This window comes from Eptatretus burgeri, chromosome 18, assembly GCF_056783735.1.
Source record: "Eptatretus burgeri isolate ZD-2024b chromosome 18, Ebu_testis_v1, whole genome shotgun sequence".
Lineage (NCBI taxonomy): Eukaryota > Metazoa > Chordata > Myxini > Myxiniformes > Myxinidae > Eptatretus > Eptatretus burgeri.
Window position 1 is genome coordinate 38811991 of NC_140978.1, and position 12474 is coordinate 38824464.

At 44.6% G+C, this 12474-nt stretch overlaps 1 protein-coding gene across 2 annotated transcripts in view; it reads left to right on the forward strand.

Annotated features, from left to right (window-relative positions):
• LOC147008934 (plexin-A2-like) overlaps window positions 1–12474 on the forward strand; it is a 297247-nt gene that overhangs the window by 42852 nt on the left and 241921 nt on the right. For both annotated transcript variants that reach the window (XM_085864308.1, XM_085864309.1), the window contains 3 exons: window positions 815–938; window positions 11564–11717; window positions 11799–11898. In XM_085864308.1, coding sequence (XP_085720434.1) covers window positions 815–938; window positions 11564–11717; window positions 11799–11898 — 378 coding nt within the window. The remainder of the gene's footprint in view (window positions 1–814; window positions 939–11563; window positions 11718–11798; window positions 11899–12474) is intronic.

Here is a 12474-nt window from a genome sequence, read left to right on the forward strand (position 1 = left end):
AATAGGTTTGGCTGAAACATAGTACTGCAATGGGTATCAGGAGGGGTCAGTTTGTTTCTTGCTCGCCAATGAGATGTGTAGTCTTTGGTTCAATGCCTGATGGAGTTGGACAACTAAAAAGGCTTATTTGGCATTCCATTCTGAGCATGGCCGCTAAATAGAGTGCAAATGAAATACAATCAATGAAAGTGCTCAGAGTATGGATGCAGCACAGATAATAAGCTAAATAATTGTTGTAAAACTTGTCCATTAGCATAAATATATTAGTACTTTGAATATGGAAAAGTAGATTTGAGGTTTATAGCCTGTTTGGCATTCCTGTCCGAGCCATCACATCATGATGCAGGAATTGCAGTTTAAATCCAACATAATGCATCTATTGGTTGACTTGTTTCCTTGTGATTCATGTAACAGTCCATTAACGTCTCTTATTGCTGCCATTGTGTCTGTCATATACGTACGGTATGTAGATGTATATACACAAAGCACACTGTCCTTCACATGGAGATGTAAAACTCACTGTTGCATCTGCGTCTACTTTGTGGATGTTGAATCTCATACAATTTTTCAAAAAGAGCAGATGATTGTACGCTAGCGATCTTTCCAAATTTTTGTTTGCTGTCAGCTGTCTAATTAGCATCACCTGCAGGAGGACAGAACCCCAGGCATTGTGGACCATATGGCCTATACTTGTGCGTTAATTTCCTTTGTTTTGCTAAAAGCAATTGTGATTTCTTTTCTTTGCCTTCATCTTCATTCTTTGCTCTTTGCCGTCGTAACTTGTGACCCCCTTATCCCTTTTACACTCTGGTAGTTGTTCACGGAAGGAGGCATGCCCACAGTCAAGCGGGATACGACGATTTGCCTCTGGACCCGACCAGTGTGTTCACCTGTCCGTTCTGCCAAGAAATGTGTCTATAACCATGTCAAATGTCCAGGTAAGCCAAGTTGTTTGTCTCAAAATGAGTGCTGGGGATGTATTCTGAAAGCCAGTTGCGAAACGAAGACACTGACTTGAAGTCAGGGATACTACAGAGATGTCCATTTGTGTGGAGCATGTCTGGAAATCAATCTCATGCTCTAAAGCTACTGATACTAAAAACATAAAACTGGAATGGTGTATGGACTACGTATATGTTGTGGTTTGTAATTTGCAGTTTCATCGTTTTTTTCCGAGTAATTATAACTCAACAATTCAAGTGACTACTGTATATCTATCCCACTATTGTCAGCCTTATATTTAAAATAAAACGAGAAGGCCACTCAGTGGAGCGCTCACCTCCACCATGCAATGCCTGATTCGCGAGAACATATCGGGCCCATTACATTCTTGAAATACCCTACCGTATAATCGTTTTTGGCCCTATCTCTCAATGGTATGTCTGGTGTTGGCTTAATGGTTAAGAATGGCGGGCTTTGGATCCAAGGGTCCTGAGTTCAAATTCCGCTCAGCTGTTGAATTAATACCAGGTGGGGTTGACTCTGCCTGTCATCCTTCCGAGGTCGGCAAAATGAGTGCCAGCTTGCTAGTATACTGTGTCAGATTGGCGACTCGTCCAGGATTGTGCCCAATAGTCAAGGAGACTGCTTAGGCAGCACCAACGCTCTGCACAGAGTATGGTCCAACTCTCCTCTCTCAATGGTGAAGAATCACTTTTAAAATTAAATAATTATCGTATCCAGATTCTGGTTCAGATCTTCACCAAAATCGAATCAATTCGTCCTTGCCACACACACAACGTGTCCACCAAGTTTCATCGAATCCATCCGCAACTTTTTGAGATATCGTGCTATATATCGTTTTTGGCCCTATCTCTCAATGGTGAAGAATCACTTAAAAAAATTGTAGTAGTTAGATCCGGATCCAGATCTTCACCAAAATCTAATCGGTTTGTCCTCGTCACACACCCAACCTTTCCACCAACTTTCATCCGAATCCAAACACAACTTTTTGAGATATCCTGTACACAAACAGACAGAAAGGGGTGAAAACATAACCTCCTTCACCTTCGGTGGTGGAGGTAACTAGAACGGCACTTGGTAGAGCACATACCTCCACCAGGCTGAACAGTTTACCATTTGTATCACACTGATCGGCCGGATCTGCATCTGGACCATTCATCCTTGTCACACACCAAAATCTAATCGGCTTGTTCTTGTCACCTAACCAACTCATCCGCCAAGTTTTGTCATAATCCATCCACAACTTTTTGAAATATCATGCTATATTCAGTATCGTTTTTGGCCCGATCTCTCAAAGGTGAGGAATCACTTTTTATAATTAAAAAAAATAAAAATGCTCGTCTCCAGATCAGGATCTTCACCAAAAAATGGAATCAATTCTTCCTTGTCACACACCCAACCTGCCCACAACATTTTGTCCGAATCCATCCACAACTTTTTGAGATATCGTGTTATGTAACTTTTTCAGCCCGATATCACCCAATGGTGAATCGTCGCTTAAAAGTTCTCATATCCGGATCCGTTTTCAGATCTTCACCAAAATCAAATAAGCTCGTTCTTGTCACACGCACAACCTGCCCACAAAATTTCAGCCGAATCCATCCTAACCTTTTGAGATATCATGCTCACAACCAGACAAACAGATCGGGGTGAAAAGATCATCTCTGTCCATCTTGGGTGGCAGAGATGATAAGTAATTTTTATTACATGTAAAACATTTTGGCAAGACGTGTGTTGATGGCATGCCTATCGTATAAACAATGGCTGTGGATGCTGTGGACATGCTACGTCGCTACAGGAAGCAAAGTTGTAATTTTCCATCTGGCTATCAAATGGAAATTGTAGAGAAAGGATGTCTTCTTTTTGCGTATGGAAGCTTGGCTGCCGGGTAGCTATCATTTTGTTGCTATGCCGGTGATGCTGTGCCCCGATACCAATACGCTGGTGCTGATTTTCCCGACCCTCAGAAGGATGACAGGCTGAGTCAACCCCACCTGGTGTTTATTCAGCATCCAACGGGGATCAAACTCAGGACCCTAAGATCCCAAGCCAGCCACCCTAACCACTCGGCCAACACCAGACGATAAAGGATGTGAAACAAATACTCTGCTTTCTGAGAGTGACACGGACTCACCGAGTGCACGGGCTCGCTCTCAATATTCATGCATCATGATAACGTTTGTCGAAGATGACTCCAGGTCAGGATCGATAGACCGCAGATGCATCCGACGCGCAAACTGCTGCCCAAGTAGAGGAATTAACGATCGTCTTTTTAAGACACCAAAATATCCATTGAACTTGGAATTTCTCAAGACAGCATTTGCACCATCACTCACAAACACCTTGGTGTTTTCCAAGGTCTCAATAATGCAGGTTCTCCGGCAGCTCAGCACTCACAATTGATGGCAACAGTTGGCGCCGTGTCGTGAGCTTTTGAAACTATTCGATGCAGATCTAGTCAAGTCTATTGCTTGGCTGGTATTGCCTGATGAAACGTGGCTTTACCACCGAGATCCAAGCAATTGGAATCCAAGCAATGGAAGCATAAAGGATAACCAATAATTATTTCACCCATTTCTCAGTGTGTCAGCCGTTTCATGACCTTGATTTTCCAGGGATGGAACGGAATTCTGCTGATTAACTGTATACTTTCACAAAACGACAATCGCAAGGGAATTTTACGCCGTCATCATGCAAAAATTGTGGTAGGCCATCAAGGTGCAAATTCCTGGGGATTTTGTCCAAAGTTGTGCCATCCCTTCGTGACAATGCGCCTGTGCACAAGGCCCGTCTTGCGCAGACCACCATTTGTGACTAGACTTGTGAAGTCGTCCCCTTTACAGCCTGAACCTGGTTTTCACTAACTATGATCTGTTTCGACATTTGAAGTCCCATCTTTGTGACGGAGATGTGGCTGAAGGAGTAATCTGAAAACAATTCCACCGACATAAAAACTTGAATGATATTTTCAAAAAACAACAACTCCACAACAGTAGACGTTTCTCTGGTCGTCCAAACATCCATGTATTCATCGTCAGAACCATCATCTGAAAATAGATAAATAAATGATGAACCATTTTTATGCATTAACAGTTATTGACGTAGCTTCGATGTTTCTGTGTCACCCTGCATAATTATGCCGCCTGACCAAGATGGGGTTATTTAAAACCGTCACGAATATTGATGTTTAAAGGTTTTGCAAAATTTAATCCGAGAGTGCAGCACAGGAATGCTCGGCCAAATGGCCTCATTTCCTTCTTTGAGGTCAGTTTCTCCTCACGCTGGCTAACCCGTAGAGCCAATTAGTGGGGCGAAAACTTCCCCTCTGTTACGTACACACTTTGTCAGATCAATGGAAGAAAGCACAACCAAGCATATTGGAAAATCTCACAGCTATTTATTTATGCACACTCTATCAAGCAATCATCGAACACGTATTTACAAGCAAACGGCAGAGAAGAGCAGACTTGGCACTCAGTACATATTCCCCCTGAGACAGACTTACTTAGACGAAAGGCATATGGCCATCATTCAATCCAGGAAGAACTGAGGAGAAAGAAGAAAGAAGCATAACGGATTGTGGGGGCGTCTCCTCTCTTACTTCACGCAACCATTCGGCGTTACGTCGGATCAAATACTGTGGTGTTTAGGATGGGAAAGATGAGTGATGGAGCGTCGGAAGTGGGTGTTGCAGGCATGTATGAATCTGTGTTACACCACAGGGACTGCACCACCCTCCTAGGCCATGTTCCGCTAACCTCCAAGCATCTCACAACTTATTCCTGTGCCTCATGTCCCGACTTAACTGGGTCCAGCATGACCTGAACTCCGGCAGCCAATCTCAAACAGGCAGTCTGAGACGCTCGCGGCACCCTTCGTGCATCGACAACAGGCCCCAGGGCATCAGCAGCAGCAGAAGCTTCAGCTTCGAACGCGTTTGCATTTTGTTTAATTTCTTAAAGCGGCTTCGGCTGGGCGTGGTTTCAAGGGAGTAAACGTCATGTGAGCATCTTCCGCATCGGTACGCGTCCGATGGAGGGGCATGGTGTAACGCCGTCAGTGGAAAATCCCACGTCACTCTTTGGTGACGGCCACACAAGCCCCTCCCTTCCTTTCACGTGCCAAGATGGCAACGAGAGCCCACGCTCCCTCCCTCACTGGTCTTCGGGGGGATGTGGAGGGACACAAATTCTCGATGTAAATGTGTATCGTGTAGCGCCGCCTCCAGATGGGGGAGGGTATTACAAGTCTCCACCATTTACAGTTAAGTGCAGTATTCCTGTGCCCATGTTTTCCAGTGCATTGAGGTGTTTTGAACAATAGACAGTCGGTGTATTTTTGCTTCATGCACATAACTTCATGGGTTATTATTTTATTTTTTTTTGTCTACACAGAGCTGTCAGTTGCCGATACACCGCCCAAATATGGGTATGCATCGGAAGAACATGTTGCATGCTTGGAACAAAATCGCCCATAGTGTGGGTACTCTGCTTGTCATAATAATAACTCAAGGAAATAAACTTTATTTTATGTTCTTAATATCTCCTTATTTGTGAAAATAAATACTACAAAAACGATGCACAAACATGTTAATAAAGGGTACTGTTTCGAGAAATTTTAAAGTTGAAGTCCCGAACACTATTTTTCCATTACCCCTTAAGTTTTCAAATCGCGGATTTGCGGTTCACGGGGATTTTCAAGAACGTAACCACCGCAAATGGCAAGACCCTCTTGTATATTGTTACGGTTGTGGAAATTCGCATTACACCATAAAGAGTCCTCAGGTGAGATATATCGGTAAGTTCATGTGTAGTTAGCCCAAACTCGTTGTATAGAAGGAATATGTGTGATTCATCCGGGCTGCGACGCTTTGAGTTAGCCATTTTTCTTTCTATATTGTTATTTTCGACCATTAAGTCGCCAACAACTCAAACACCGCCCCAACAACCAAATCGCCACCATCAACAACGCCCCCGAACAACTCCACCAAACCGCCACTACCTTCACCTCCACAACCCAACCCTGCAAGCATCGCCTCACCCGCCATTCTCTACCGATGCTCAACAACGCCCCCGAACAACTCCAACACCTTCGCCTTTCTCCTTCACAACTACCAACCACACCACCTGTGAATACTGAATGTCGGGCTGTCTAGGGCCCGTTCGACGATTGATGCCAAACGCATCGAGCCGCGAGCGTGAATGGCGGCCTTTCCGAGAGAGAAAGTCGGCTCAGAAAGGCTTCATGCCCCCTTTTTCTCCGTACAATGGGCGAGCGTCGGGCGGTATGGACCCGCCTCCAAGCGCGATGAACGTGGATACTTTCCGAGAGAGGAATTCGGATCAAGAAGGCTTCACGCCCCCTTTTTGCTGCACCAATGGCTGAAAAGAGGGTGGCGTGGCCTCGCCTCCAATCGCGTTTTGATCCGAATATTTGCATATAGGCTCCTCCTGAGGACTATAAAGACGCGAGCACAAGGCGACTCAGGTGTTGAGTTGGGTTTTGAGATCAGTTGAGTTCGGTTGAGTTCAGTTCAGTGCGGAGTTGAGTTAAGTTCGCGCGGGTCAAGTGGAGATGGAGGTCGTCAACGAGGTTGCGGTGTGGGGGTCGCTCGTCTCGTCGCGGGGTCCAACCCTTCCAGCCATTCCCCTCTCCCTGAGCATCAGAAATTTCCCCCATCCATGCTGAGATAGTGCCGGGGGAGGGGCCCCGTTCCTCCCCCACCCCAAACGTGGTGCCAACAAAACCGCTCACGCGGAGCACGCCGGAGAGGGCTTGCCGACTACGCCAGGGGCATAGAGTCGGGGCGCAGCTACGCGAACATTGCGGCTTGCCCGCCATCGCGTCACGAGGATGCGGGTAAGACCTTCCCGGTCTCGTGGACCTGGCCGATCCTCCAGGATCCACGTACATTTGGTCTACGGACCTGTCTGCCTCTTTGCCTGTGAGGGTGGCTTTCGTTTCTTTCGGGTTGAATGCATGCTGTGGCGCCGTGTCCAACAAGTAGAACTGTTTAAGTGTTGTAAATAATTGGCCCCTTTTATTCGGTGTTAGCTCTTTCCTTGCATTTGCTTTTGTTGTGTGTGTGTGTGTGTGTGTGTGTGTGTGTGTGTGTGTGTGTGTGTGTGTGTGTGTGTGTGTGTGTGTGTGTGTGTGTGTGTGTGTGTGTGTGTGTGTGTGTAAAGTGCATTGTGTGAACTGTTTTCCCGTTTCGCTTCGTCTTTTCCTTGTATTGAGTCACCATGTTGCATCACGTAAGGGATTGATAGTGGGTTTAAAATGCCCGGTAAATAATCCTAACCGTCGAGGTCGACGATAACTCCGCTCAGTTATCTCTGCTGCACGGAACGAACCGCTTAAGCGGTTCGTGTCCGAAGTCGACCTGCGGCGAGGTACGATCGCCCAGTCGACCACTCGCGCAGGTACTTAGGTTGGTCGAATTTGGCGAACAACCCTATCCTGCGCGGGTGGGTAATTGGCACGATCGTGGTGAGGTTAAACCCCCACCCGTGACTGGCTCCGGGCGGTAGTTCCCGGAGGGTCACGACTGAATTGTCCGTCCCGTGGGCGACGTGTCTCGATTCGAGTTACATGGCCGATCGCACGCCGGCGGGCGCGAATTTGCAACAATATACTTGTACACTATGTGGGGTTAGAGTTAGGGATAGAGCAGCACACACTCGTAATATCTATGAGAGCATCACACACAAAGAGCAACTTATAAATATGGATGCAAGTAAAGCAGAATTTTCAACCCACCACCCACCAACATGGACTGTAAGCTTCGAGCATTCCCATACACTTCCATCACCAGACTCATATCTCCTTCGAACCCAATTTCTCTTCCCTACCCCCCCCCCCCCATTCTCCTTCACTCCCCTTCGCTGTTTGTTGGGATGGCACAGAGGTAATACACTTGCCTTTGAGTGGTGTTATCTGTTTAAGATTGTATACCCAAATATAGAGTGTCTGATGTGTAGCAGGCACGGCATTGCATTACAAAGTGTGCCCTCCGTCGTGTGAGACGTTAAGCTGGAGACCCATATGCCAGCATTTATTGCTGTTGCACGCATGGTGTCTTTCAATGAAGTGCTCGGCGAGTTATCCTGAAGGAAGGCACGATGGATCAGAACCTGTCTGTTCCTGTGGGCAGTCGGTGTACCTTCGATTTCATGGAAATCTCCGACACCCCCAGCCTGGGGTGTAGTGCTGCCAGAGCGCAGCGGAGCGTCGCTCCGGCACTTCAATCCATCCAAAGCAGAGCTTAGCTTCCCAACAGTAAACGCGTGAAAATGAAATATTCATTTTCAACCGAAAATTTGTCAACATTATTTATTTATTTAACCTTTTCTTGGATGCTGTCATCCATTTTTCTCCATCTGGATTTAAAAAAAAACAAAAACTCATTGAGTAGTCCCTCACAAATGCTCGGTGGGTTTAAATGTGGGACTCGGTGCCTCTATCAGGCTAAATTCACTCCTGAACGATTTACTTTTTATCATCAAATATTCGCTCATGTCCTGGATGGTTCGCATGTGAATGATTTCCAACTTTGTTTTGACAGCTCCTGATAAGCCCCCTCCTTCCCCCGCTGTTACCCTCTCTCATCATGCCATCATTATCCCTCCTCCCCTCACTCATTCTTCCTCATTCCTTCTTCCTTCAGATTCCTTCAGTCGTTCCCAAACGATAGATGCTGATAGCGCGTGAGCATTTTACAGCCGTGGCCGACGTGCGTGTGTCAAGGGGCCACACATTTACAACGTGCAAACACTGCCCTTTCTCCTCTCTTTTCCATTCTGTTTTCCGTGATGAGTGTGACCAAAAGTGTTACCGGTTACATCTGCAGAGGCATTCACACATCATTTTTATTCAATAATGTTGAATATTTATTGAGTGGTTTGGTACTTGAACCTTTTTTTTTTAATCGTAGTATATCTATGAACAGGTGTCATATTTGCGTGTTTTTTTTTTATTTTAGCAAGCTCTTTTGAAACCAACCTCTCAAATACGTGGTGCCTTAACTTTACAGACGTGTGCAATAGGGTGTCTGACCGAAACCCTTTATTTTTCCCTTGAAAATATACCTAAACATCCACATCATCAGCTGGTTTATTCACAAGATATCTATCGTCATCAAGATTGTCGTCCATCACATAGAGAACAAACCCCAAGGTACTTAACATCACTCTTGGAGAGTTTGGGCTTTCTTCCACGACCACTTATATTGTCAAAATAACAGTTTTTCCCGTTCTTCTCATCTTGTTTCATATATCACCTGCTGAAACATGACGTCGAGACTGTAGTCTGCCAGATGGAGGGGCCTTCACTCGCTAAGACTGATTTCTACATGCTTGTCACGTGATATTTTCTTCCCAGGAGCAATAATATTCACTACACTGGAATGATATCACCACCTATACTTTGCAAGTCCTTCTGTAGGTGTGGTACTTCCTGATTGCTTGCATGACAACCAATCACAGTGCACAGTATCAACGCTTGGCTGCACTATGTAGCATTTCATTTGTTCACATGAGATGTTATTCTATCATGTGTTACTTGTGTTTTATGTTTCCATACACTATACACAGATATGTGTACTCATTTTTGAGTTGTCTCGCCTGGGTTTGAATCTTGACCCAGCTATAAACCGTTACTTTGGTGTCTTGGGCATGGCGATACATCAATTTATGTGCTGTCCCTTGGATGAATATTAAGTTGGGTGTCCTATCTAGGAGGATTATTTGGTGGATGCTAAACATCCCAGTGTCCTTCACGAAGAGTAGGTGAGTTTTTCGCTGGCATCCTGGGAATTCTTTAAATTCCTGTCAATGTCGGTCCTGGCCAACCGGCTTGTAAAAGATGGCCCAAAACCGTTCCCAGACTGACCCCACAAGAAGGTGTGAATAATTGGAGCTATTAAAGAAGTAGTAGTTGTAGTCAGTAGTCGTCGTAGTACTAGCTTTTGGCACCTAAAGATAGTGGATCAGAACTGCATTTCCTGTCCCGTCAATGATGGCCAAGATGTAGTTTTTGCTGCCGGTGTCCAGAGTCGTCAATTTTCTGTTTCACAGATATACAGGGTGTTCCCAAGGTCTGGAATCATTTGAAATATTTTTTGGTTCGCGGGCGCCAGCAGTGACCACTATTTTCGTTGTGTCTGTGTATCTGTCTGTCTGTTTGTGACTCTCTCCAGAGCATAGCGCCGTGATGTTTGATGCGATCTTGATGAAACTCGGACACAAGCTAGATATCATGGTCTAGTTGTGTCTTTTTGTATGAGGGGCGTCCCACGGCCATTATGGGCAGAGCCATGCCCACTTGAACTTTTTATTTATTTTTATTTTGTTTTTATTTTTTCTCTCGATTTTTTTTTTCTCCCAATTTCATTTCCGAGAAGTTGTGCGTAATGTCCGTAAGTACAACATATAAAAAAATCCGATTTGATTTGGTCAATTTTGACGGAAGAGATAGGTTTTTACGGTAGGGCTTCCTCAAAAGCTTCCACTAACTCAATTGTAACTATCGTGGCATTGTTCAATAATGCCGCGAACCATCGTCACCTCCCGGCTAGTAATTTATTATTTTTTTTATTTTGAGACTATGCCTTTTGAGGTGTATTTGTCTTCCTGGACCAATATAATTCCCCCACATAGTCAAGCTTTAAAGGCACTTGAATTTTTTTTCTTTGGGGACACCTGAAAAAGGTGGTTTATACCATGAGACTACATACTCCATCTATCAGAACCATACTCTGTACAAAGCATTGGTGCTGCCAAAGCAATCTCCTGGGCTTTTGGGCACAATCCTGGACAGGTCACCACTCCGACACAGGATACTCGAATGGCTCGGTCATCCCAGCAAGCTGGTACTCATTTTGCCGACCTCAGAAGGTCGACAGGCTGAGTCAACCTCACCTGCCGTTAATTTAACGGCCGAACAGGATTAGAACTCGGGACCCGAGGATCCCAAGCCCACCACCCTAACCATTAAGCTATCATGACTACGTACTATTGAAGGTCTAAGGTATTAAATCACAGACGAATGTGCTAAAATTGGTGTCATTGTTAAGAAACGTTCATAGAAACCGACACACGTTCAAGAATTGATCTGGGTGTGCATGTCAGTGGCTCGCAATTTGAGCAATTGTTTCAATGAAATTGTAAAATATATATCTCTATGATTCTGGAATTATGAAGCACCCTGTATACGAGAACTTTTCCGAAAAAATTAAGGCTAATAATTATTATTCTGCTGATTATTAAGCTGTTACAGTACTGATGCACTAATTTATTAATCGTAATCATTACTCTACCGTTTCACAGACTCTGAATGAAGATTTTCTGTATTTGGTCAAAATATAATCTTTCCACCTGACTTTTCAAATTTTCAATTGCTTCATTTTTGGTTGCAACTTCAATTCCAGAGGCAAAAACCCTTAAAGATGACATCACTCGCAATTATAAAACTCACCATCCTTAAAAACAACAAGAAAAAAAAAAATAGCCTGGTAAGATCCCTGGGAACTTGCAGTTGGCAATTCAGTGGTCGAACATTTGGGGTGAACTGTTTTCTCATTTTGCTGTTCAAAAAACCACAGCTCTCCTTGCAAGTTGAGAATGCACCTGATCTTTCCATTGGCGTTAACTGCACCTTTGAAGGCCTCAGCGAGACGGAGGCCATCCTGGATGGTGGCAAAATCCACTGCCTGTCACCACCAGCAGAGGACGTGGCTCGCATTGTCATCAATCAAGGTAGGACTTCACAAATATTGAGAAAGACAATTCACATTGTTTGCTTAGTTGTGTGGTTCTCATCAACATTGTTTTCCTCAGGTGACATCCGGGTGGTCAAGATTAGTCTCAGGTCGAAAGAGACAGGAAAAGAATTCGCAAGCACTGATTTTGGCTTCTTCAACTGCAGCATCCATATCTCGTAAGCTCCTGGACTCAAAGGACTGAAAAAAAATAACCTTGCATACAAAACTAATGCTTTATGGTTGATGAAGTTTGCATCCATGTTGTGCAGTGACGCTGTTAATCGGTATTTAACAATATTCTGGTGATAAAATATAATTGATTGGTAACTTGATTATATTCTGCAATTTCATTAATCAGTTGTGTTTAGCTTGTGCATGGTTTTAGAATAATGTTTTATAATTCATGATTGCTCTGTGCAAGGTGTTTGTGGGTATATAATTGTGCCCTTTTTTGCTATGCCAAGGTTTAGTAAATGTTTTCTAAAAAAACTACACGATGTAAGGCTTGAAGTGGAGCTGACACACACACACACACACACACACACACACACACACACACACACACACACACACACACACACACACACACACACACACACACACACACACACACACACACACACACACACATCTCATACACATGCCTATGCAGACAACACAGGACTGTTGGAGGGGATAAACACAGGCACTGAGCTTGGGGGAAGTACCGTAGCTTCCCTGGGAACTCTGGGTATCAACGACGCTACAAGTGT